Genomic DNA, 27,248 nt, shown 5'->3' on the forward strand with positions numbered 1-27,248 from the left:
CATTATAATAAATACGCGTCGATTTCCTGTTTAAATGGAATCGAAAGTTTTACTGTAATGATAACAATCCAATTGATACAAACATTACAATAAGGCGGGGCTAGTTGTTGGAACGATGACCTCGGAACATGTCTGGCACTGTACACGAAATGGGTCATCGGAAAGTCAATTGAGCTAACACCTTCCTAAATCCGTGAACCAAGTTATTTGCATGAATGTTTAAATACATGCAAACATCTTTTTTTCTGTAAATCACTACCAGCTAGTGGGAGATAGGAAGGTTAACACACACACACGCTGCGGAATGAAGCATGTATTCGGTTTTGCAGCAAAAGTTAATAAGCACCGAGAGTAAATGTTTACATCATATGATCTTCTTCGAAAGGCTAGACTTGCTGTGGTGTCGTGTGGCATATCAATTGTATTGGGAACTAAGTACAATACAGTCCTGATTCGCTGGTTGGACACTTTTTAACTGTACCGCTTTTTAGTTGGACCACCGCTAGTTAGAGCATTGTCCAACTAAAAAGCATCTGAACGTCAAAATCTCGTGTTAAATTTACTTAGACAATCAATCTGACAATATTTAGAGATGTGTGTGAACAGATGCATTTTTGACATTTGTCCGTCGTTCCAACTAGCGAATCAAATTCGTTAGTTGGACAAGGCTGTGGCCCAACCAGTGAATCACGACTGAACACATATTTGTTGAACGTTATCAATTGTCACGTAATATTACAGATACCTTTATCTATCAACCTCATAGGAGAATATTATCTGCTTTTTGGACCGGCTTCAACGTGAAGCTGGTCACAGTAGTACAGTCTCCCTTTCAATTCGTCAATGTGTACAGCTGTGGGCAATTTCAATTTTTCATCAGTGTGGAGTGTCATATATTTATTTCTAATATCTTCAAATAAATGAAAAACAGGTATAATAAAGTATAAATATATCCTGGCAATTCCTACCCGGTAGAATTTAGAACGAATCGAGCAAAACATCTGACAAAGTTGTGGCAGGAAGCATACAGAAATCCTGGCTGTACATTCCTGGCTGGATTCTGGCTAAAAGGGAGCAGTATCAGTAATTTTGGCCGCTTCGAACAGAAACGGTTGTTGAATTTGAGCGAATTCTTTGCCAGAATTCTCGCACAAATCGCGCAAAATGCTTGCAGAAACTCTGCCCGAATCAATTTCGCTTTGCTCAACTTTTGCCACAGAGAAAAAGTGCTTTTGCTAACTTTCTGCTTGCCACGGTGACTGGCAACGAGTCATATTACGAGATAATGCGGGCGAAGAGATGTGAGCCGAGGAAAACAAAACAATGTGATATGTCACACTTTTATTTTTTTTATTAGCTCCTGCGCCATCAAAGGTTTCAATATTTTTATTGTTGCATGCGAAGCGCGAATTTCATCTGGTTTATTCCAGGTGTCCATATAATAGAAATCTAACTGTGAATGCATTGTTCGTGGATTTCACGTATTTAATTACGTTTTTTGGGCAAATGCCCGCTGGCGATTAATAAAAATTTCAAGGTGAGTGCTCATTATTTTGGTAGAATAGAATTGTGATGGGAAATTGAAAATTGACTGGCGATGTGTTACACCATATTACTTTATTTTCGTTTATTCTTTACAACTTATTTGCAAACAGGTAAAAGCTGCACACAACACCAATACTATGTTGGTTCCGCAAAACTACTGGTTTTCCAATTCCTTAATTTCATTTTCAATGTTAGCTCTGGCAGCTGATTCGTATTTTTCACTAAACGCTTTTGTGGCGTAAATGAATGGTATACGGTTGAAGGTTTGGAGAATCTGAAACATTGCCATCAAATTTTAAATGAAGTTGAGCTAGATATAATCATGACGACATAGGTACCTTCAACCTCATTTTGTTGTACGATTCCGTGTCAATTGCAGAATATTCTTGTCTTAGTTGCACAGTGTATTGCTTGTATTCTTCCGGGGAATACCTTTGAGAGAATCTGTTAGTTATATGCATGCTGATCATTTATCAAGGTTACCCTAAAATAAGAAGATCCAAGTCTTGGAAGTAAAGCACATCATCTTCCGGCAGGTCCACGCTTTCCACGCTAACATCACCAAGAAGTTGTAAAATATTGTTTTCCAGCGTTTTCTGTAATAAAGTAAACCAATTAACGGTGGTTCTCAAATTGTATGGTCCCACTTACATTATCTAATTTGGCATCGACCAAAAATTCCTTCAGAACATCACAGTTTTCCCTGACACTGTCCTTTCCAGCATCGAAATGATAGTACTGAAACAAGGACGCCAGCTGAAGGCAAACACTCGCCCCGGAGAGATGTTCTGCCTTTTTGTGAATCATCTGCTTTTCACTGTGGTAGTACCTGTTGGGCAATGAATATTGTTTCTTCAGTTTGATCAGCCACTTATCAGCCACATCAGAAGGAACTTCCAGTGCCGTTGTAATATTCTGCCAAATATGGTCCATTTCGGGGGAACTGAACTTGTGTCGCCTACACTAACTAAATCACTATGACTAACGCTGAAGAAGCAGGAGAAAACTGCTTTGATTTCAAGGAAAAAAAATTGTGATTACAACAGAAGGCTGCCTTTTGAAGGGTGTCAAGGACACATGCGCAGAACTGCTGGACACGTGCAATTTGGCAGAGGGTGGTTTAATTCCTTTCCTTATCACACACTTGTAGAAACTGACATTATCTCTGGGGTTACCAAGCGATGTTGTTTATTTGGTTGACATTTCGTAAATAGTATGCTTGAAAGTAAAAAAGTCGACTGGTAATTTTCAGCTGAACCACAGAAAATATGGCACGTAACAAGAAACTTCGCCGGAGCGTCGGATTGCGAAAGACGCCCAGAAAATCAGTTGGTCGAGCTTCAAGAGTACAAAAAGTTAGACTACCGGAAATGAGAGAAAACAACCGACGCCAGGATAAGCCTCGTGATCAGTTTAAGGTGCGTTTACCGGTAACAATCTGTCAAATTTATTTTAAATTTTTTTATTCCCACAGGTTCGCCAGCAAAAGCTCCTCCGCAGAGCTCTGATGAAAGAGAAAAGAAATAAGGAAAATAGTAATCGGTCACCCTCGCGGCCAATAATTCTGTATCCACCGATACCGCCGCCTCCACCGCCGTCTCACGTCAGCGGATCATCACCGTCGCGAAGAGTCACGCGCCGCAGAGCCTTTCGTCGTTTTGTGAAACAAACAACAGCCAGTTCCGATCCGATAGTGATAGATTCGGAAGATGACAGTGGCCCGCAAGAACCGCCGCCACTATTCTACGTGGATACAACGGGGGGCTTCAATGATAAGGAGGTACCAAAGTATGGTGAGGACGACGGCGATCAGGATGATGAAAGTGTTATGCTGCTAGAAAGTACGCTGGAAGAAGGTGAGATCAAAGATGAATCTAGTGTACATGGGCGTCTGAACGGAAGAATCAATGCGGAGGAAATACCAATCTCCGATGATGATGTCGATTGTGATGATGATCCAGTTCCTTTGCCTAGGAAGGCCAGTACAGAAGTCATATTCTGCTCCGAGGTGATTGATCTGGACCGTGAGGTTCGGCGGGAGCCAGCGTTGGATTTTATTCCTATAGGGTACGATTTGGGTGGATGGAAAAGGAAGAAGCAGTCTCCGAGAAATAAAACCCAGAAACATGCCGCTGGGGACAAGTTAACGACTGACACAAATGATGATACCGAAAACAAGCGGATGGTTATCATCGATGGTAACAACGTAGCGTTTGCGTAAGTTTATTAACTACTTGCTTTGGAAACATTTAAGATGATGAAGTTTTTTTTTCTATATTATCAGGCACACCTGCGGTCAGACATTCTCGGTCAAGGGGTTGGAAATTTGTATCGAGTATTTCAAGAAAATGGGTCACGAAGTCAAAGCGGTTGTGCCGCAGTTTCGGTAATATTTTGTTACTCTCAGATCGATCGACATAATTTAAAATCAAATTGTCTTGCAGGCTTAAAAAAGACAAAAGTACCGATCAAAAACTCCTAGAGGACATGTATAAAAATGGTGACATTCTGCTAGCACCAAGCAAAAATCTGCCGGGCCAACGATCCTCGTCGTACGACGATCGGCTAATCATTTCGGTGACGGAGAAGTTCGATGGTGTGATCATTTCCAATGACAACTTTAGAGACCTGTTAGCGGAAAATGATTGTAAGTATAGGTTCTGCGTTGTGCTGATTGATTAGTCGTTACTATTATCAAAAAATCATTGCAGCTTGGAAGAAGATAATCGAAACACGAGTGATCGGATACACTTGGGCGAAAGATGCCTTTTTCTTGCCTGACGACCCGTACGGACGTCACGGACCAAAGTTGAAAGAGTTGCTGGCATGTGGCAAGGAAGTGGCTGCCACACCAAAGGAGTGATTTTGTTTTGTTTTTCTTTTCTCATTTTTTTTTGTATAAACGTTTTATTTACCACAGAATACTGTTATTTGTCGCAAAAAAATAAAAAAATTCAACTGAAAAGCTTACTGCTAAATAAGAGTTCAATATTGCACTTATCACAGCCTTTTGCAGTTACGTTGTTGTAGTCGTAGTTGTGGTGGTTGTTGTTTTCGTCACATCTTCATACGACGGAGGCAGATCTGTGAAGGTGTAATAGATAAAATAGGTGAAAAAATGCAAAATAAAATTTGTAAATCGAAATGACAATTTTAGGTTACCAGTGCTAACTGGTCGCAAGTTGTACGTAGTTGTCCGATGGGGATATAATATTGCACTACCAGTTTCCGTCCGATGTGTTTGATTGGTTGGTTGATTCGTTGGAATTGTGTATATTATTGCTGAGTTATCCGTGGTGGGGGCTAAGGTAATATAGAAATTTAATAGTTAATATAAAATAGAATATATGTTTTATGATACTAACAATAACTAAAATTATGAGTGGGTGAATGGTTACATAAGGCATGGTCACAAACTAGGCTAGATGGATTATCCAAAGGAAATTTGTGTATATAGGTGATATATGATGTCTTCCCTTCCCCTAGGTTGACGGGTTGGACGGTATTGCAAACATCATCAAGCATATGTGTGCATCAGTTTTAAAGAATCTCTGACAGACAACTGCTTTAAGATGGTTATTGCATTACACCTCGATAGTGGTGCATCGAAGAGACCGAGAGGGCTTATGGGTCTTGTTTATGTTTAGCGTTTTTTCATACTCTTAGCCAGCCCAAACTAACGGTCAACCATTGGCCTGTGCACACTGGCGTGGCTGATTGGCAGGTTGCCGTGGATTGCCTTTTTCTGTTGGCTGTGTTTGCAAACATTGTTCAACAGCTTAATGGCAGTGTTTGTGAACACGGCTTGCAGTGGCAGCGTGTGTCGAATTATCGGTCAAATTCGACATCGTGCTCAGGCTAATTAATGAAAAAATTTAAAACTAAGCCTTTAGTTCAGCATGAGTTAATACCCCTTAAGCCATGGGAAACTCGTAAGTCCGTGGTTTCTATTAGTCTCCGGTTGACTCATATTGCCACATCTACAGATATCGTGCCAGACAGGTAAATTTTGACAGCTTCTTATTCCGTGTATTCGTTTGTGTCATCGCCTGTATATACAGACAGAAGTACTGACTTCATGTTGCCACATCCAACAATATATTTCGTTTCGCGAAACAAACGCTTCTGCTTGATTGATGGTCTGGAACATAATCAGCACGCTATGTCTAACATGGTGAAATTGTAGGGTGTAAATATTGGCTATCTTTAGTTCCATTTGTACTTTTAACAATAGATCTTAAGGAACGTCTTGAAAAGTAAACAGGGATACAGTGTGACTACAATAGGCCACTTTCTGTTTATAATATTCACTCGTTTTTTCGGCATAGTGAATTAGAACACGATATTATGCTTCTACTGATCAGGCAAAGCGACAAACGGATTGATTTATTTGCTAGTAGCGGTAGAGCAGTTTTTAGCTTTTTTGTAAGCAAGATGAGATATTCAATTTACATAAGTTTATCTCATATTGAATCCAAGAAACCCGTTTCTAATCGCAGATTTTATGTAGGTTTTGTTAAGGGGGTCTTCTACTTTCACGGTTTCAAGAAATCGATTTTTTTTCTTTATTTAATTTCAATCTATATCTATCAATGTCAATGTGGTCAATGTTACAACTTATTTGGCAGTCAGTATTTTCAACCAAGGATTTTTCATATTACAAGCCCATCACCTCCAGGGAATTACCTTGGGGACTTAAGCTGAAAGATGTGCTACTCGACTCGACGGTGAACGTTTCACACGCTCTGAGCGCAAAGTGGGTGTCGCGGCAAAACAGGCCCCAATTCAACAGAGGGAGCAAAATGTCGACATGCAAGAACATTTTCATAATGAGGAAGGTGAACTCTACGACCCTGTTATAGCAGATTAGCTAGTAAGGCTACTACAATCGAGTTATACACTATACTTTATCTTTAAACGGGTTTTCCCAAAAGTAGTGTCAAGTAAAACTTTTCATAAAAGTACTGGCCGATTTCAATAATTTTTTCTCTAATTGTTGAGAAAACGTACAGCTATGTTTTCCCGAGAGGGATTTGCAAAATGTCAATTTGTTCCATTTTTATACCCCTTAATAGGCCAAAATAACGCAATCATTGGAAATTTTCACAAATCGTTACATAACTTAAAATTATAAAATAAATTGGGTTTTTACAGACATCACACGCATCTTTGGCGAGGCCCAAAATCGCCGTTCTAGCTCAACACAAGGCATTTTTAGGAGACAAATTCCTTGAACGTGCTTTATAGCACAATACAAAAATACAAAAAATATGCATTTTTATCACCGGTTAATTAAGGTCAGTCTACCTTCTCATGTCGCTCAAAGTAAAAGCTAAAAATCGGTCCGTTATAGATACACGACAAAAATGACTACAGACGAATTGTGTTGCTATTGATTGCACCAAATTCACCATATCAAACATTAAGAAGCACAGTCGTTTGATTCGCAGAACAACGTGCAGCACACCAACGAAAGCTACCACATTAACAGCATCAGCCCCGTATATATAGACAAGGGCTCTAGAGGTATGCGCTTACACGAATTATCTTCACACACCCCTGACATCGTGATTAACAAATTTATGTCAAGTTACGGATAAGTGGCCTCCATAACAGCTGAAACTTTGCATTTTCACGGCTGTCCCTAACGTTGTTCTTTTGGTGAGAATGCTTCCGTATAAACCAACTCCTTCATACGTAACCATTTTATGCGGATCAACCGAAAATGGGACGTTTCATCAGACAACACTGGTTATGCATCCATGGTAGATTCCTATGCGTCAATTCTGCGAGACACTGCACCACGGAAAACATTGTACAAAAGCAACTAAGAAAAACCCGCCTACTATAACCGTAAACATCACACCATTATCTTCTGCCAAACCACAAACGGCTGCAAATCAATATCTACGGATCTGGCAGGAACAAATATTCACTCAACAACAATCAAACAAGCAAAGAAGCGACCGTAGAAGAGGACGGATGCGTTGGTCTTTGCGCTCGCATTCCTGTTTGATGCTCTATTGCTTTCTTCGAAAATACTTTGAATTAGCTTGTCAATATTTTGTAGTGTATTTCGTTGATTCAAGCAATAAAACTTGTTTTTTCAACTTGTACGCAAAGTAGACAACTCAGAAGACCATTAAAAACGTTTGTTTTAACAAATGTCAACTATTAAATAAAGTTTTCATTTTTATATGCTTCATCATATAACAATTTACTAAGGTGAATGATTACAAAGAAATTACTATTACTGTTTTTATTGCTCTTCTATGAATACCGGACGTGTTCGCCCATCTTCCGGGTAAAAACGCGGGCCCCCAAATACGATCTGGGCCCCAGGGTAATTGCCCTGGCTGACCCCCCCATCTCATCGGGCCTGGTTGCAATCGTTGTAGTTTTAAGTGCTAGTGTACAATTGTTATGTGTTAGTCGTATGTCTATCGGTGTAGGTGTTCGTCTGAGCATTTGTGATAGCTGCCGCTATCGGCGGCGTTGGTGTGATTTGGGCCGGTGGCAGCGTATCAGCGTGACGCCGTTCGCTAAAATCATCGGCGGCGGCTCAATGCGGCGTGGGATATTTTTGGATGGGAACTAGAAACGACTTCTTGCTCAATCATCTTGTTAGGTTGGCTGTTGTCTGCGTGTTTCAAAATTAATCCAAATATTGATGCCGTAGCGGTGCAGCTTTAAGTACATTCGTGATTCGCTGGTTGGACACTTTTTAACTGGACTGCTTTTTAGTTGGACCATTGTCCAACATCTGAATAGATGTGAACAAATGCATTTACACTGTCAACATCTTCTGTGGAGAGTTTTTGACATTTGTCAGTCGGTCCAACTAGTGAATCAAATTCGTTAGTTGGACAAGGCTGTGGCCCAACCAGCGAATCACGACTGTACTACCTTTTCTGGTAGGGGCTCGAACATACGACGGGTGTCTTATAAGACCAACTCCTTATGCTCTGAATTGACAGACCAAGGTTAATAGTTAAAAGTCGTGCTGCTTGGAATACTGTTTCGAAGGCGTGACGTGATGTGAGTTAACTTCTGAGGTCTGGTTTCAACATCGCATTATAAGTTGTCTTAGCATAAGACGAGTAAATAGGATATGTTGTCAAATACATGCTTGATTACATCAATGACATCCAAATCAAGTTTTCGACTTGTATAAAAATAACAGTGTCGCCTAGCCGGACAAAACCTCGAAATTTTATTTAAGATTTTTCATGATTTAACATTTTTCTCTGTTTCGTAGGCTGTGAACCATTTGGCGATTTTCTTTAACTTTTAGCTAAAATTTGACAGTTCGAAAGTTATTTTCTCTTGAATGGAAAAAATAACCGAAAGAGCGAACCATTTCAAAAGTTGACATATGGAAAATTATTTAGAATTGACAGCTGCGATGACCACAAATTGGTAGAGGTGTGAACATTTGTCGATATTTTAAAATTAGTTTTTTTTATTACACTAAGTATGACCAAATACAAATATGTTTGTATTTGGTATGACAGTCATAGCCTCGAAAAGTAAACATCCACATCATGAAATAACCCAAACAAATATTTACACAACACGTTATCGTTTCCATCTTTATCCCTTAATTCTGTACAGTCGTGATTCGGTTGGACACTTTTTAACTGGATCGCTTTTTAGTTGGACCTCCGCTAGTTGGACCATTGTCCAACTAAAAAGCATCTGAACGTCAAAATCTCGTGTCAAATTTACTTTGACAATCAATCTGAAAATATTAAGAGAAGTGAACAGATGCATTTACACTGCCAACATCTCCTTTGGAGAGTTTTTGACATTTGTCAGTCAGTCCAACTAGCGAATAAAATTCATTAGTTGGACAAGGCTGTGGTCCAAAAAGCGAATCACGACAATCAGAGATGCCAGGTACTTTTTTCAAATGTCTGCAATAATAATTTTAAAAGTCTGGGAAGAACAAAAAATGTCAGGAAAGCTAGTGTAACCAAAAGCCTTTATATTCAAAAATCTGCAAATATCTGCAATCAAACTAAAAAATCTGCAAATATCTGCAACCAAACTAAAAAATCTGCAAATATCTGCGTCATCGAAAAAATCTGTAGCTTAAATTAAAACTCTGCGAATTTGCAGACTTGTCTGCAAATCTGGCATCTCTGACGACAATATTGAAAAATATTGATAACCTCAATTAGGTACAGAAAATGCTTCCACCTTTTTATTCTGCATCATGGGCAAAATTTTAACCATCGAGCTGTCAAATTTAACTATCGATCTGCCAATTTTAACCATGCTCCAGAGTAGGGTTATTTTGCAAATAACTTTCGAAGTGTCAGATTTTAACTAAAAGTACAGATAACAGACGTTTTGGCTCGATTTGAATCGTGTGTAAATACCCGCTACTGAAATTCCGAATAAATCAGACATCTGAAACACGTTTGGCAAACGTTTGTAGATGGCGCAGTGCTCGATACAATGCAGTTAAAGTGCAGCTGTCAAACACGTGTAGCAAACAGTTGCGCAGATGGCAATAGTGAAACACGGATTTCCAACGTTTATGAATTTGAAAGTTTACACAGGTTTTTGAAGAAATTTTGTACTAGCCTAAACGTCTGTTATCTGTGCTAAAAGTTTAAAATTTCACCAAATGGTTCACAGCCTTAATAGGTTGAATAAAGTCTTCTCAAAATATTAAGTCTTGAGGACGATAGTTCAACTTTTTTACAGAGCTTCAAAGATGAAATAAATGATGAATTCTGAGAAAAACTGTTTTCAAACCTAAGTTATTCAAATGAATAGATCTTTTTAGTTAAGACTCCGATTAGGGTCGAACTGATTTCATTTGAAAGGTTATTCGATAGACTTATAGTTGGCATTCGATTTAGTCGATACAAGCCTTTCTTCTCGCTCAGACATGAGGAACAAATAATAAATCGTGCAATAAATTAAAGTTATAATGTTCAAAGTGGCTGCACTTTTTTTATGAAAAAATTCGGAAAGATCGCTTGTTGTTGTTACATGAAAATTAGTGTACTTTCCGAAAATGAATATCTTGTTTTGCCCCTTTCTGCCCCGAGGTATGAAAAAAAGTGATTTTTCATGGTATGTCTGAAGGAGACGCATGGTAGCCTTTGATTACCCAGGTTTCCTAATATAATTTATATATCTATCTATCTATCCTATCATTACCAATAATTAAAAAATGTGTATTCTGCTCAAAAATTCACCACACCTATTTTTTGAAAATGAATTTTCGGATGTATAGTAGTAAATATTGAATTTTCGAACCACCCTAAGTGCTAAAATTTTGAGGCAAAAAAAAACAAAAATAAACATCAAATATTAATTCAGCATCACAAAATTACCTTAATGTGAAGTTTTCATCAAATTCGGGCCACTTTTGAGGTTTTTTCTGACTTTCGTATGGAAGGTGATCACTGTGTGTCGTTTTGAAAAGCCAGTACAGGCTGATACAATGATCAACCAGCAGAGTTCAACAATCGCTATACGGGCCTTGCTTGCGTGCAAGTTTAGGTAGGACGGCGATTCATGTGTGCGGTGGCAATTTGCAGCGTATTATTTATTTAAATGTTTAAACAGATTTTGTAGAATTTGTACAGGCTTATATGTCGGTTCATTAAGTTTTAACTGTTTCTAACCACGAAAAAGTGACATTATCATTCGTTCAACATTCTATCTAACTCCGCATTTCGATTTTTGCCCATTTTCTGTCCAACGTTAAGGGCGGTCATAAATATATGAAATGCAAATTTCGATACAAAACTACATTTCTTTAGAAAATTTGGGTCGCTGAATCCGAATTTCGCATTCCAAAATCGATTACATTTACCTAACCTTGTGGAATAGCCTTTCTTATTACCCTAGCAATCACATTTAATTTAATTTTTTCCACATTTTTTGTTAGAATCAAATAGTAGGTACATGTTTTGATGCGTTTGTACAAAAGAACTCTTAATTCATTGGAAATTTTCAAAACCCCCTTAAGGGAAACTTAAAGTAAATAATCAGAAAGGGTCGTGAGGCTATATCTACACACTTAAATTAGGTTTCGTCGCTCGGTAATTTTTTGACGGAATATTTCAGTAAATGTAACAAATAACTGTTGATCCGATAAACACGACTTGTTCTAAGATGTTTTGTAAAAAGATACCGAACAGTTAGCTATATTCAATCTGTTTTTACCGAATTCGTCGAATAAAAGTACAATGCTTTCGGTAAAATCGGATTATTCCTGCATTCGGTAAAAAAAATACCGATCGAATTGCAATACAAGCTTTCGATTACCGAATTTCTGTAACACAAGAAAATGAGCTGTCAAAATGCAGCCATTTCTAAAATTGTACATTTTATAGCTTCCGGTTTTACTATTTAGTGCTAGTGACGGTGAAAAACAGACGAGCGGAGATCACTTGAATACTGGAAATGTAGCAAGTATTGCAGCAGTCGAAGAAGCAAGACGAGCACCCCAGCGAGATGTCTCGTAAAGTAATCCTTTATTAAGGAACTTCTTACTTCTTGAACTTGCACGCATTTATTATTATTTGTAATTGTACGATTCAATTACAAAAATGAAGGGGAAAATAAAAGGAGATAGTCGCAAACATATAGTCGTATCAATTAAAAACAAATTCAAAATCTCTTTGAATTTATAAGACTTCCATTCTGAGTGAAAACAAATAGCACTGAAAAAGTACGGTAGCTTGTTTACTAAAATTACCGAACTATTCGGTAGTGAAAAGTTCAATTACCGAATGATCGGTGAATAAATCATTTCCCGAACTGATTACCGAACGTTCAGCTGTTGAAAGTTCGGTAAAAATGTACCGAATACTGCGAAATAATCTGAGTGTGTACCCGAATAGAAATGTACAGTAACAAAACGATGATTTTCACTGTGACAGTACAGTAATTTTACAATAATTTACAGCAAGTTTTAGCTTTATGCTACAATACAAAAACAATAAACTTTTACGTTTTTACAGTAAATTTTAATGTAAAATAGGCTTTTGCAGTGAAAAAGGGGGGTGGTTATGTATCTTAACATTAAAAAAATCAATTTTTCTCCATACATTTTTTTTCTCGAAAACAGTAAAATTTAATGTGAATGCACTGTATCAGTTTTTGCTGAACAGTGAAATTTATTGTTACATGAAATTTTATTGTAAATCTACTGTGAGAACTTGGCATCGAACAATGTTGAAACAGTAATAACTATAATATTTATTGTTTTATGATTGTTTGTAGGGTAAATGCTATTGTAAAATTCTATCCAGGGAGGGGCCAAGGAAGAATATTTTAAGAGCTACGGTTTATTAAAAAGAAAGAAAAATATATGTCCCGATTTTATCAATGTTCCCATTTTATCAGCTTAAAATTCACCAAGGGGCTGGATAAAACGGGTCTTCACTGTATTCGGTTTCTCAGAAATGGTTAAACCGATTCCACCAAATTTAGTCTCAAATTAAAGGTGTTGCGCCCAACTTCCAGTTCCGGAGTTACGGATTGTGGAGTGCAGTCACATAGCAAATTCCGATTCAAACCGGTACCGCGATTAATGCAAAAAGGTAAAATTTTTGCTCAAAAGGGTTCCAAATAGCTTGCATTTGCAGTTTTAGGTCACTGATGGCCAACCGAAGTCTCATTGACCACCATAGACGGTTCCGGAAGTACCCCGGAAAAGAACCCCCCTATTAAAATTAATAAACTCACATCAGTTTCTCGGAAAATGTTGGGCCGATTTTCACTAACTTCTAAGTCCCAAATGATAGCTTATATGGTTCCGGAATTATAGACTTCACCGTCTGATCACATAAAATTCCCAAATAAGCCGGCAATCATTTTTTTCAAGAGGGGCACCCTAGGGGCAGATCACTCTAGGAATGTATAACAAATTTGCATCAACTTGGAAAAATGCATTTAATTTCCATTTTTGCATCAACTTTCCACTCCCTCGCAGAAAAGATTACTTAACAATCGTCCTACGCTGATCTACTCTGTTCGATGTTTTATTGAATGTAGGGCTGTTTTTTGCAGGGTTTTGACGTCTTACACGCAACGCAAAATACATTGCACGCAACGCAAAATGCATTACGAATTTCTACTTTGATGGAAAGAAATGCATTTAATTTCGCTAATTTTTAAAAATGCATCACAAGTGATCTGCCCCTAGGGGGGACCCCATGAAATTTCAGAAATCGAATTCGTATTTTTGATGCCGAACGTCTTTAAAATGCATGAAACGTCGAGATTTCATATCCACCCTTATTCTTGTTTACGACGAATGCGAGATTCGTTCAAAGGTGGTTTGTATTCCCGTTTACGACAGCAACATCAAATGGGCTTACTATTCGTTGGAATCGCTTTCGAACAAATCTTGCATTCGTCGTAAACAAGAATAAGGGTGATCATCTCGAAAAAAAATCATGAAAATCTACTTTTTGGGACTTTACCTTTTTTTACTCTGGCTGTTTCGAAGAATTTTCCTAAACAATGTTTGGTGTTTAGACCATTTAGGCATAAAGTATCCGTCCTATTCATGGTGCGAATATTACTCTTATTTTCCCGCCAGCTGATCAAGACGACCAAATTAAGTCTCAACCGCTATTCACTGGTTCTCATGGTTAAAGTTTTCGATTTGGCCTTTTTTCTTTTGCAAAATTTTAGAACTCGAATGATGATTTCTTTTCTTGTACATAGTTGTCATGACAAGTATAACTAAAAAGGTAATTTACGCATTTGAACACTTTTAATGAATAGGACCAACGATAAAATTCTCGTGCTCGTGATTGAGAAAGGCTCAATTGCACCGCTAGGTGGATTAAAACAGGTTGTTTTTACATATTTTCGAATTTTTCAAAAGAATGTTTAAATAAAACACAATTAAATTTGATAATTTTTCATTAGCACATTATGCCATATGTTGTTTCGGATGCAGCTGACGTTAAAGATACGTATTCGAACTTTTTCTACTTCTTTTGTAATTAACAAAATAAAATGTTTTTATAAAATTAAATTTTCACGGCCACAATCTTCCATTGAAATACCTTGATCCTTATTATTTTGAAGGGATAACTCTCAAAAATGCTAACCCATGTGGCTAAATTCACCGTCACGCAAGACAGATAGTGTCATACGAGGACGTGTTTAAATATTTTTAGAAGATCAATTAAAAATCATTCTGAAGTTTCAAAGATTGAACATAGATATTGTTATATTTAGAAAGATAAGCTTTATCGGTTTATGGAATAAAATGATTTTATTCATTATTCAATGACCCAATTGTCTGAATTGATTGGTGTTTGAAATATGAAAATGCTTCAATTGGGTTGGTCTATACTGAAGCGTTCTTTAGAAATCTCATCTTAACGGAAGAACCATTATCCAATGCACGCTTAGGAGTTTTTTAGCCCAGTAAACCTAACAGTAACTGTAATTGCTCTACCAGTTCGAAGGTACTTACCCTGTGCTTGCAGTTTTTGTATTTTTCGGTACCGTTTGATAAAAGAATACTGTAAATTGATAGTTTTTGGTGAGTAGCTTGTAAAAATAGAGCGGTTGCACTTCAACATTTTCGTTTCGCGAATTTTCTGTGGATTTGAAGAACTTTCCCCTTACAGTTTTTGCTTTAATGTTATAGCTATTATAAAACCGTATAGCGAGTAGATTTACTATTAGGTAGTTGTTAGTTACATTAAAAATTTAAGAAACATGATATTAACTATTATAAGCTCCCTATGGATTGGAACGCGTTTCAAAGCATACAAGAAAAAAAATCTATTCATAAATCGCAGTTCCCACATCACACCTACCACAGAAATAATGGTAAACACTAACAGTAGCGTTACAATTGGAATAATAATAAATTCTCCCATTTTGAGCGATCTTGACTGGGTACGCAGGTACTTTGCAAAAATAGTTCACTCCGCGTTAGGCATCACTGGTTGCTCGAACCGAACCCTGACCAAAGAAAGACTGTCATCGGTAAGAGAGAATGGCGAAATCAGCTACAGCGAGTGCAGTTAAAATATTTATCAGTGATTGCGATTAGATGCTAGGTGTTGTAGTTGCCGTTGGCGATAAAGAATTTGTTTGCTGTATTGATGAATCAGTTCCGTGCTGGTGTTGAAATAGAAGAGTAGCGAGGGTAGAACTCATCGCTCGACCCGAAACGACACTTTTCGTTCTTGATAACCGTGCCAGCCTAGGGGCAGATCAATAGAAATTCATAATGTATTTTGCGATGCATGTAAGACTTCAAAACCATACAAAAAACTTGCCTTACATTCAACAAAACGTCAAGCAAAGTGGATCAGCGCAGGACTTTTGTAAAACAAACTTTCCTGCGAGGGAGTGCAAAGTTGATGCAAAAATAGAAATCAAACGCATTTTTTTCCTAATTTTATGCAAATTTAAACTTGTACGTTTCATAAGAAACGAGCCATTCAATCATTTTGATGCGATAAATTGAATAGGTGCATTTGATAATAAATGCTCAAAAACGTCGAAAACATGTATTACCTAAGTTAAATGTGTGCTAATTATTTACTTTAACTAAATTTGTCAATAAAACTGACTGAAAACTGTGCTTCTAAAGTTTCAGGTTTTCGTATGTTTTATTTAAAGTAAAGGTTTTTACACAAAATTGCACCACCTTTTATAAAAGTGTTATTCATTCCATAAGAAATACATTGCGACGAATCGTGCGCTGAATAGCACTACGAATCTTGCTGCGACGAAAAATAATCGTCGCGTCTCCTTTGGAAAAATACGGACCATATACATTCCTAGAGTGATCTGCTCCTAGATACCAGCCCTAATTCGTCCATAGATTTCCAAAAAACTATTAAGATTTTCTGCTACACGGATACGAAAAACTACCAAAAGTTGAGCTCTTTTGACACAATCTCGGGGTATCGTGGAATAAGGTAAAATTAGGTAAACCGTGTTGAAGGTAGTTTCCCTTTAAGCACGGCAAAATTACAGACACTTTATATAACAGACTAGCGGAGAGAAAAATAGTAAAACTAGCAACCATGAATGTAAACTGGCATCACGGAAGCTCCCATAAGCTTTGCATGGGCTTCCTCTTGCACTTCCCCTCTCGTGCTCGTTTGACTGCACTTTTCGACAGTCCGTTTGGCTGCAATTTTTGACACTTCGCTAGTCTGTGTATAAAGTGTCTGTAGCAAAAACCCCAACTCGTTGACAGATTTTTTATACTCAACCTTGAGTTAAATATGCCTAAATTTAAGTTGAATCTACCTAATTTCGAGTATACCTCAAATAACTCAAAAGTACCTTATTCCATGGAAGGCCTCGACTGAGTCGAATCTCTCTCTTTGTTTTTGACAACACTAATAAGTGCGAAAGCGACGCAAGACTCAAAACTACCTAAATTCCATATCAACTTTTGAATAGGGCTAATAAGATTTGTAAACAAACTATTGTTTTGCTGATTTCTCTTATTTTGTTATAACTTCAACACAGAAAACATTTGAAATTGATTCTACCAAGGTAAATATGTTGATTCAAGTGTATTTTTCATGAAATTCAACTCGGCAGCGGAGTAATGAGCGAAATAAGTTTGTTTACAAAAATCTCATTAGCCCTTTTGAAGAATTAATATTGAATTTAAGTTAAAAGAACTTATTCTGCGGGTTGTTTTATTTTTCCGTGTAGGATACTAATGTACACTGAAAGCCATTCAATGAAAAAATAACAAAACTAATTCTTGTTTTGCTAATTATTTGACTTTAACTGAAGATCTAAAAATGTTATTAAATTTTCTTTTAATTTGGCGAGTCATGATTTTGTCACGATTGTTTTTACAAGACATTTACTATAACTATACTTACCAGGTGGTCCAGGTGATTGCAGTTTTCGTCTTCTTCGGAACCGATAGTACTAGAAAAAAATGTTTTCGTTTTATCCACAGCATGCAATAAGTGGTGTATTGCTGTTTTTTTAACTAAAGCGATTAATTGATCCAAAAAACTTTTCACTTTGCGATATATCGTTCCATACAAAACTAGCTACCTAATGAGAGATTAGGAATTCCTAGTTTTCTTATGTCGTTTTCGATTGGTAACCTAGACACTAACCCAGGTTAGTTGCTTCAAATAAACGTTTTTAATAAAACAATTGGATTCTCGCAAAACAGCGGTGGTGTGAGCGAACCCGAAATATATTTCAAGTTAGAACCGAACCCGGTTTTCAGTTCAGTGGCGCATAACCTAGGTTCGAAACTGGCTCCAAGCAAACGATTTGACAACCGTTTGGTCCGAAACTAAGTTAGTTTCTGCCTCAAGCAAAAATGACGCTAGTGAATAATATTCACTAACAGGTGGAACAGGTTTTACCACATATAACAGGCCGCTTTAAATCAATTTTAATGGAATAGTTGAGGGCATTTGAAATTTTCTATAGCTACCAGCGCTACCAAACATGAAGATCTCACACTAAAGGTAATTACATTTCAATGATTTTGATTAAAAAAGAGCCGATAAAATCAGAATAGACCGGCCTTTGACTAAACGACTCGCAAATTGTTGGTTAATGGTCCTAAAACATAACGGTCGAATATCACCACCAAGCTTTACTACCCGAATACAATTGTGATACGCTTGTTGAGCCACATCCTCTGTGCAACTAATTGCAAAATGGGACTTTGTCTCATCAGAATCCGACACTAACATAGTGACAGGACTAAGCTAGCGCCGGATCGACGCTAGCTGAAAAAACGGAGACACCATTTGTGTCCCTGAACGAACACTAGTCAAGCGTGAGTCCCACGTGTTTCTTGGATCACACTTTTAATTCAATCACTTTGGCCCCTATTGTTTTGCTGGATTAGGGTAACAGGGGTATTTTGGACCGCTTTAGGAAGTCATGAGAAAAAATTTGAAAAAATACGGTTTGGCTACTGTTATGTAGCAGTTAATACCCCTTGTATAATGATCTAGACTAGCTACCTATCTTGTGATATCTTGATGTGAGAGAATTATATTGTACTATTTCCTGATGATCTACTTCCGGTATTTGAACCTATATAAACCATTGTACCATAGGCTTAAGTCTCTTTCCCGTTCGGGGCGTTTAAGAATAAAAGTATTTAAAAGTACAAGTGTTTCAATGGTGTTGAGTCCGCGCGGTAACCTCGCCCCCTAAAGACGATTTATCATTGGCGACGAGGATGGGATAGCAACACGGTTTGCTGGTAACGCGTGAGTAGTGCGAGAGTATTTCGAACACGTGATTCGGACCGAAGTAAGGTTAAAAGTACGGTGCGCGAGTGAAGTGAATGCAAGAAGATGCCTCTAAAACTGGATGCTGGCGGAGAGCATTCGAAGCGAGAACCAGAACACAGTGGTTCGAAGTTGATCGGTACCTTAGAAAATTTTGTTCCAAGCGCTGATTTTGATGATTATATGCCGAGAATTTTTTTGAATTGAACAACATTGATGATAATGCATTCAAACGTAAACTTATAGTGCATTTTATTGGCCTGCCTGCTCTCAAAAAACTGCAACAGTTGTTATACCCTCAGACACACAAAGATGTCACGTACGAGGTGGTTATAGAAAAGTTGAAATCGTATTTCAGTCCCAAGAAGAATCGAATCGCCCAATCGGTCGAATTTTTCAAACGAAATCAGAAGGAGTTTGAAAAAGTAGCTGATTTTGCAGTTGAGTTACAAGCCCTCTCCAAGCATTGTGTCTTTGGGGAGTTTCTCGATAAAGCTCTCAGAGACAAATTTATCGCAGGCCTTCGTAATGCCAAAATACAAGGCGAGTTAATGAACAGCGCGGACGAAATGTCATTCGATGAAGCGGTTACGAAAGGAAAGAATCTGGAGCAAATCGAAGCGGACATGATGAAAATGAAAGATAAACAGGATTATACAAATCGCATCAACGCAGGAAATTACACTCAAAGAACCAGATCCAAGTCACACAGTCAGGAGAATCATCGACTAGACCGGGGCTCACAGTCAAGAGTGAGGTCCACATCCAGGAAAGCTCACCAGCGTGGAAAAGTGATCAGGTGCTTCAACTGTTCGAAGACGGGCCACATGGCACGAAGCTGTTGGATAAAACGCAGGGTGAACACGATGAGTAGTGAAGATGAAGGCAGCGTGGTGAACATGAACCACGGGAAAGATATCAACCACGTGGTGAGCCTACCACTTCACAAGACTTTATGACTAAATGGTAAGTTACAAGAATTCGAAATTGATTCCGGAGCCACATATACGGTTATGTGTAAAATGGATTACGAGGAGAAGTTTTCAAACTTTCGGCTTAGAAAAAGTGAGGTTAAATTAAGAGTGATTTCTGGCACAATTCTGAAAGTTGTTGGGACCGTCGTAGTGCAAGTTGAAAGGGAACATAATCGTTCATATTCGCTAAGTTTGATAGTAATAGACGGGGATAGGCGGTTTATGCCATTACTAGGAAGAGACTGGCTAGATGTATTGTACAATTACTATTCCAAATTTATTCCAAATTTGTCTGGGAAGTTAAGTCCGTTGTATAATCTGTTGAAGAAGAACACTCAATTCAATTGGAGTGTAGAATGCGAGAGGGTGTTCGAGGAGTGCAAACGACTTCTGCAAAGTTGTAATCTATTGGAACTTTATAATCCGGAGTTGCCAATTGTGGTAGTGTGTGATTCGAGCTCAGTTGGAGTTGGCGCTGTATTGTGCCATAACGTTAATGGTGTGGAAAAACCAGTTTTCTATGTATCGAGCACTCTTTCTGCAGCAGAGAAAAATTACCCGAATCTCCACAGAGAGGCTTTGGCAGTTGTTTTCGGACTGACCAAATTTTTTAAGTACGTTTATGGTAAGAAGTTTACGGTGGTAACTGATAATAAACCGTTAGCTAGTATATTTAATCTTAAGACAGGCATTCCGCCGTTGGCAGCAGCTAGACTGCAGAAATATGCGTATATTTTGTCGATATTTGATTTCGAAATAGTATATCGGCCAGGTCCCAAGATTCCCAACGCGGACGCTTTAAGTAGGTTGCCGATTAAGGGGGAAACCGGAGTGGATTCGAGGATTGCTGATCTTCAATTGCTAAGTGAAGAGTTACCAGAAATTGATCTGGAGGTAGTGGGTAAGGAAACACAGAATGATCCGTTGCTATCAAAGTTGTATTTGTGCGTGAAAAAGGGCTGGAATGATAGTGCAGTCAGGAACGATCTTAAATTCTTCTATACCAATCAGAATTGTTTGTCGTTGTACGAAAACTGTGTGCTTTTTTTTAGAGAAAGTAATTGTCCCCAAATCTTGTCGGAATCGAATTCTGGAGTTGTTGCATGGTTGCCATCTTGGAGTAATCCGGATGAAACAGGCAGCTCGTAGGTATGTATTTTGGCAAGGCTTGGATAAGGACATTGAAGAGTTTGTGCAACAGTGTGAGGTGTGCAGTAGTACTGCTAGAGCTAACAGGAAAGAATATTCAAAATGGCCTGATGCTAACCGCCCGTTCGGACGAATTCATTTGGATTTCTTCCATATGGCTGGGAAAACTTTTTTGATTTTAATCGATGCGTATTCGAAATGGATGGAGGTGAAGATGATGAGTAGGACAGACGCTGAGATGTTGATAGAGACGTTGAATTCAATTTTCAGGGTATTTGGAAAATGTGATACGATAGTAAGTGATAACGGTCCTCCTTTTAGTAGTCAGGCGTTCACAAATTATGCAAAAGAGATGAAGATTGTTGTAATGAAAAGTCCAGCATATTTTCCGCAAAGTAATGGACTTGCTGAGAGAGCGGTTCAAACGGCGAAGCAGGGGATAAAAAGGATTTTGATTGATCCGAAGTATAGCCACCTAAAGTTACAGGTAATCATTGAAGCGTTTCTGTTCAGCTATCGGAACAGTTATTCGCAGACTATTGGGTGCACGCCCGCGAGTAAAGTTTTTAATTATATACCGAAAACCGATCTTGACACTAATTTAAGACCTGTTGAGAGCAAGATTAGAAAAGTGAGATTCAATTTGAACGTTGGCGAAACAACTACCAGACCGGATGAAGATAAAAGAAAAAATGTTGATGGATATGTAGTAGGGGATTTAGTATGGTATAAAAGTGAATTCAAAACAATGAGATCATGGTTGAAAGCAAAAATAGTAGGGGTAAATAGTCCTACCACTTATTATGTGGATGTCGATGGCAATGTAAAATTAGCAAGTAGAAATCAATTAAAAAGACTACATGAAAAAGGGGAACAGTTCATATATCCAAAGGTTGAGCAAAGTAGTACTGAGACTCCAAAAAAGTCGAAAAGTAAGAAAAGGGCTAGAGAAAAGGAAACACCACCTATAATAAAGTATCCAGAACAGCCAAGGAAATTGCGTAGAAGTAAGAGAACGCGGAAGGTTCCCGATAGGTTTATTTTTTCGAGAATATGACGACAGTATTCAGGGAACATTGAATTAAGGAAGGAAGTGTTATGTAGCAGTTAATACCCCTTGTATAATGATCTAGACTAGCTACCTATCTTGTGATATCTTGATGTGAGAGAATTATATTGTACTATTTCCTGATGATCTACTTCCGGTATTTGAACCTATATAAACCATTGTACCATAGGCTTAAGTCTCTTTCCCGTTCGGGACGTTTAAGAATAAAAGTATTTAAAAGTACAAGTGTTTCAATGGTGTTGAGTCCGCGCGGTAACCTCGCCCCCTAAAGACGATTTATCAGCTACGTAATCTGGATCATTTCATAGGCTAATATGTACGGCATTATGATTTTTTTTGGATATGTAGTGTTCTAGTCAAATAAATCTTAATAATTGGGAAAAATGACAAATCATGAAAGCGCATTTTTCTTATTTTGGACCCATCAACTTTATTTTGGACCGTAAACAAAGCATATTTTGGACCATCGATTTTCCTTTGTACCATTGCTGTAAACATATTTTGGACCGATATCGAAACAGATTTTGGACCATCCAAATGTTCACATATCTCACTTTGTATGATGAATTTGTACATGATTGACTAAGAAGTGCTTTTCTGGGAACAAAAAGTGAACTTTTTTTAATGCAGAGTAGATATGCAAAGAGGTGTCAGAGTTAATTGGGAGCATGGCGATAATATGTTATCCTTTGGAAATAGCTAACATATTTTGGACATACCCAAAATAACAATTTTCATACATCTGATTGCTTTTTTCAAACTAAAATCGATTTCTTATGTATTTTATAAAGATAATAATGATGTTTGCATGATTGAAATGTATGCACTTTATAAATAATAACTCTTCGATGTTGGTGACAACAATGCCACCTCCTCCTCATTTTGGATCAGTTCAGCTGAAATGTGAAAACACGATTAAAAATTTTCAATTCAATGGTTCCTATTAAACCATCTGACTCAGAATGCACCGGGAGTTGCTTTCTAGCATAATAATTTCAGTGTTACGTTTGCAATATTTCAATTTGTTATAAGCTTTAAATGGAAAAATGCACAAATCATCGTCAAGTGGTCCAAAATACCCTCGTTACTCTAACTGTCAAAGATGCCAAACCCATGTGGCTACAACCATTCTCAAGTGAGACCGATAATTTCAGTCAAGAAATTGTTTACATATACATATTTACATTTACACACTTAAACTTATCGCAAAGATTCATTCACTGACTTATAGTAGTAGTCGACAATGGCGTCATTTTAATTAGAAGAAATTGGTTGAATTTCCCCACCTTATTCGCAGATTAGGTACCACAACCTTGTACCAGTGCTATGTACAATATTAATTTTCCTGACATATTTTAGAATAAAAGTCAGTATATTGAAAAATGTGGGACACTTTCCGGGACGTCTAGCCATGCGGAACAAGCCCTTTGCATCAGGGACGTCTGGTCACTTTATAACAAATCGTAACTTTTCTTGATAAACTGTATAGAGGTGATATAAACGTGTTGAAAGTGTCAATCGGTCGCGTCACGGTTGACCGAGCATGTCGTCAGCAAGACAGTACCAATACGTCAAAAGGCAGCACGCATGGTACTTTGTTAAACAGCACGGTACAATTTCACCTGGAAGTTAGTATCAATGTTTGAAGGTACGAAACAGCGCGAATGATTAACCATGAGAGACACTTCTAGAGATAACAGAACTAACGAACTAGTCATGGTTTGAATACCGTTCAAGCAAACTTTCAGCCAGCTTTCTTCAAATATTGATCACATACCGATGAAATAGCGCTTAGAAATAGCACCAGAATTATCAACAGGATCAGCGTGGTATCGTTCATGTTTTCAGAGTGTAGTTTCACGGAGAATCAAAATTTTCAGGAAGCAATACACCACTTCGCTGCGTACCGATTTCGCACTAAAGTATGACTAGTACGCATGCAATATGGTGACAATTGATAAATACCTTCCAATGGTACATTGCTAAGCGAGCATACACTCTCGCGAATGTATAAGGTGGTCTATTTACTGCGCTAACCCGAATAGAAATGCATAGTACTTGCTACCACCATTTGTATTTTCGTAAAAGTACAATAACATTAGAATGATTTACAGTAATTTCATATTTTCATTAAATTTTAATTGATTTGTTCTAATTTTTTATTCCTATTTTGTCACATTTTATTTGTCTTGGTTCTATTGATATTTAAGTGGATCACTAAATAAAGAATAACAGACAAAACCAGAAGATACACCTTATACAAAGTACAAAAAGGTCGTTGAATATCAAGTTACTTGCACGCACATCAATTTATTTAGTATTGCCTTTTATGAATAAGATGAGAATAGATCATATCAACCGCCTTTACGTTGAAATTAAAAGAATGTATTAAATTATGAACCAGAATCATATCCAGGACGCAACCACCGCAACTCAACTACACATTTGAATGTAACGCCATGTATATATTCGGGGCGAACTAGTTTATTATTTACAATTTCAGGAACTTAGTCTCGGTTTTCGTAAATCATTCAATTCACGAAATAGTGATATTTATCGTAAAGTTATGCACGCATTTTTTCCGTGTAATAGTTAGAATGGCGGAGCATGCTTCTTGGTTGTCTCTCCACTATTCTTCATTATTTCGCGGTTTTCACAATCAATTGATTCGTAACGATCTGTCACAAAAGTTTTATTTGGTTTAAGATCCGGAAATCGTTAGCCACTTAAGGGGTTATATCTACTTTAGTGGGTCGAAGAATTTGATTTTTTGTCTTTTCGTAATGTATCTCTCCCCAAAAATATTTCTACTAAATTTCAAAAGAATCTTACTATTAGAACTAAAGTTTCAGCACTAAAGAGCTGAAGGTACGCTGCAGCCAGAGTGGTTGTTCAATTTTCTCGCGGTTTTTACCAAAAGACAAAATGCGTATATTTTTGGAATGCGTACTGAATGCTCGTTCGTTCCGGAAGACACGCACGTTAGAATGTACATTTGTGTTAGTTCATTAATGATCTTTCGAGAACTAATGGCATTTTCGTTTCTGACAGTGCACTACACCGGTGTAGTCGGTGCTACACTCATTCAAACTTGGGTGCAATCAGTCTATCTCTTTCTTTGCACTACACCGGTGTAGCACCAAGAAAAAACGAAAACGCTATAAGTTGCTTGAAAAAAGTGATAACGGGTTCACGCCAAACAATAATGAGAGTTGTGATCAATTCATCTTGAACATTAGTTCAAAGATTCTTTCCGGAGGTGTTTTACCAGTCGAAATCGCATCTTTCACTTCCGCTTGCATTTTCAAAGAAGCGGATGTTGTGGTTTTGAAATTTTTTTAAGAATTCGTAAAGAAGGAAGGGGCAAAAGGCTACTAAGAAGGGAAGAATTGCACATCAACAACAAAATGATATTATTAACGCTACAGTGGCCTGAGAAAATAGGCAGTATGACCCCGAAATAGATGACTATGTAGTTCGAAGATAACTCATTTTAACATTGCACAATCTTGACGTGAAACGTTAAACGCAATTGTTTCGAAATCGGCTTAGTGGTGATGGCAACAGTTTGAAAACATGCACCCGATCGTTTTTTATTACAATGCACGGAAAAAATCGGATTATAAATTCCTGGAAAAAAAGATCACGATTTCGTAAACTGAACGATTTCCGAAAACCGTGACCAAGTTCCTGAAATTATGAATAATAAAACCCGTGTATTCGTGAAACAATTTGTGTTTTCAAAAAACTAGGTCGCCTCGGATATACCCATGACGTTCAAATGTTTGGTTGGGTTACTGTTGTTGAGCCCTGGACATGTTTAGTTTTTGTTATGATTCGTGTTCATAATATAGGAATACACAGCCGACAGTCAAACGATGCTCATGATTTCAGGAGTTTATTTGCGATTTTTGTGATTTTTCATCACGTTACCATGCTGTTTTATTCATGAATTTACTGTCGGATTTTTCTGTCAGACTAGCGGGATTTATTTTCATCATCTCAGGATCTTAGTCGCGATGTTCGTAATTTCTATTCACGTTATCGTGATATTGTAGTCTTGAGAAGAGTGAATCATGTTCATAGTTTCAGGAACTTAGTCACGATTTTTGATATTTTATCACGAGTTTTATGAATTATGTTCATGATATCAGGATGATGTCGCTTACCCTACGTTGTATTCCTTTTTCTTCGATGTCACCAGAATTTTCCGGTTGGCACGAGGGTTATAATGGGTCCACGTACCCTACTTGCAGCATGCAAGTTTACCTGGCGCAGGTAACGAAGATCCCCGATGAGCAGCAGTAGAACGACGATCACCCAATAGCAGCTCGCAATTAAGGCGAGCGAAAAACAAAACTGCACGGGAAGCAGCGAAAGCCTACAGTGACTGCTATTAGCAGTAGAACCAAACAGCTGCAGCAATGAAGAACTTAGTACAAGAGTTTTCGGGCTGACTAAATACTACACTTTTCACTGTACTGGACACATTTATTCACCTACATACGGGTTACACATTGCATGCACTTGAAAACTAATTACACTAATTAAGGGATCGAAAGAAGAGCGATCTGATTTGCTTGTAGGTTTATTCTCGACTGAAATGCTAGTCACACTCATAGAGTGAGCTAATGTTGGCTCGCTATTTCTGATCATTACCCGGTTGCCAGAAGGGCTAGAAAAACCGGTATAACGGGTGCCCGGTACACCAATCTTTGCGTGAGAAAAGAATTTCTCACGCAGTGGGGCCAAATACTATTGCGTGAACCAACACAGGATCTTAGTCACGATTTTCGTATATTCTGTTCACGTTATCGTGATATTTTATTCTAGAGCTTTCGCATTTGACACGTGGAGTAATGTGACTTATTTTTTTATTCGTAATTTCTCTTCGCCTTGTCGCGATCTGTTATTTTTGGTTACTATCATTACTATCTATCATGGCATGGTTACTATCATGGCATGATTAAAATATACCAGTCGCGCACGGAGTGACCATGGTTCGAGTAGTACAAATTAATCTTCAGCATAAACCCTACTTTTGCAAGAAGGGAAAGCTTCCATTGGTTCAAGAACCGTATTTCCATGAAGGAAACTTCTATGTTGGAAGGCTACTTAACACCTTCTTCGTAGCTTACAACAAAATGGCATGACAAATCAACGTGAAATTCCTCGTGCATGAATAGTGCTATTGACGATCTTCTATCAGACCTCATAACTATTGATATTTGTGCTGTTACAGTCAATATGACTGTCGCG

The 27,248-nt window shown here is 37.8% G+C and overlaps 3 protein-coding genes across 5 annotated transcripts; 1 reads left to right on the plus strand and 2 right to left on the minus strand.

The window, feature by feature from the left end:
* The first annotated feature begins 1,368 nt into the window (after positions 1–1,368).
* On the plus strand, positions 1,369–4,510 carry LOC131690811 (uncharacterized). The gene is made up of 6 exons (XM_058976846.1): positions 1,369–1,537; positions 2,798–2,963; positions 3,020–3,762; positions 3,830–3,931; positions 3,990–4,192; positions 4,257–4,510. The coding sequence occupies exons 2-6, from the start codon at positions 2,814–2,816 to the stop codon at positions 4,406–4,408; spliced, it is 1,350 nt and encodes a 449-aa protein (XP_058832829.1). The 5' UTR covers positions 1,369–1,537; positions 2,798–2,813; the 3' UTR covers positions 4,409–4,510.
* On the minus strand, positions 1,599–2,670 carry LOC131690812 (uncharacterized). Its single transcript, XM_058976848.1, has 4 exons — positions 2,197–2,670; positions 2,029–2,141; positions 1,884–1,977; positions 1,599–1,819 (listed from the first exon to the last, which is right to left on the minus strand). Exons 1-4 carry the CDS (start codon positions 2,476–2,478, stop codon positions 1,700–1,702), a joined length of 609 nt encoding a protein of 202 aa, XP_058832831.1. The 5' UTR covers positions 2,479–2,670; the 3' UTR covers positions 1,599–1,699.
* On the minus strand, positions 4,498–23,905 carry LOC131690813 (uncharacterized). Of its 3 annotated transcripts, none has more exons than XM_058976850.1 (4): positions 23,767–23,905; positions 17,409–17,457; positions 4,708–4,848; positions 4,498–4,629 (listed from the first exon to the last, which is right to left on the minus strand). In XM_058976850.1, exons 1-4 carry the CDS (start codon positions 23,827–23,829, stop codon positions 4,562–4,564), a joined length of 321 nt encoding a protein of 106 aa, XP_058832833.1. In that variant the 5' UTR covers positions 23,830–23,905; the 3' UTR covers positions 4,498–4,561. The 3 variants fall into 3 exon arrangements, with proteins under 3 accessions (XP_058832833.1, XP_058832834.1, XP_058832832.1); XM_058976851.1 differs by lacking the exons at positions 17,409–17,457; positions 23,767–23,905 and adding exons at positions 15,014–15,062; positions 15,363–15,507; XM_058976849.1 differs by lacking the exons at positions 17,409–17,457; positions 23,767–23,905 and adding exons at positions 15,014–15,140; positions 15,363–15,507.
* Positions 23,906–27,248: the final 3,343 nt, after the last annotated feature.

This window comes from Topomyia yanbarensis, chromosome 3 (assembly GCF_030247195.1).
Source record: "Topomyia yanbarensis strain Yona2022 chromosome 3, ASM3024719v1, whole genome shotgun sequence".
NCBI lineage: Eukaryota > Metazoa > Arthropoda > Insecta > Diptera > Culicidae > Topomyia > Topomyia yanbarensis.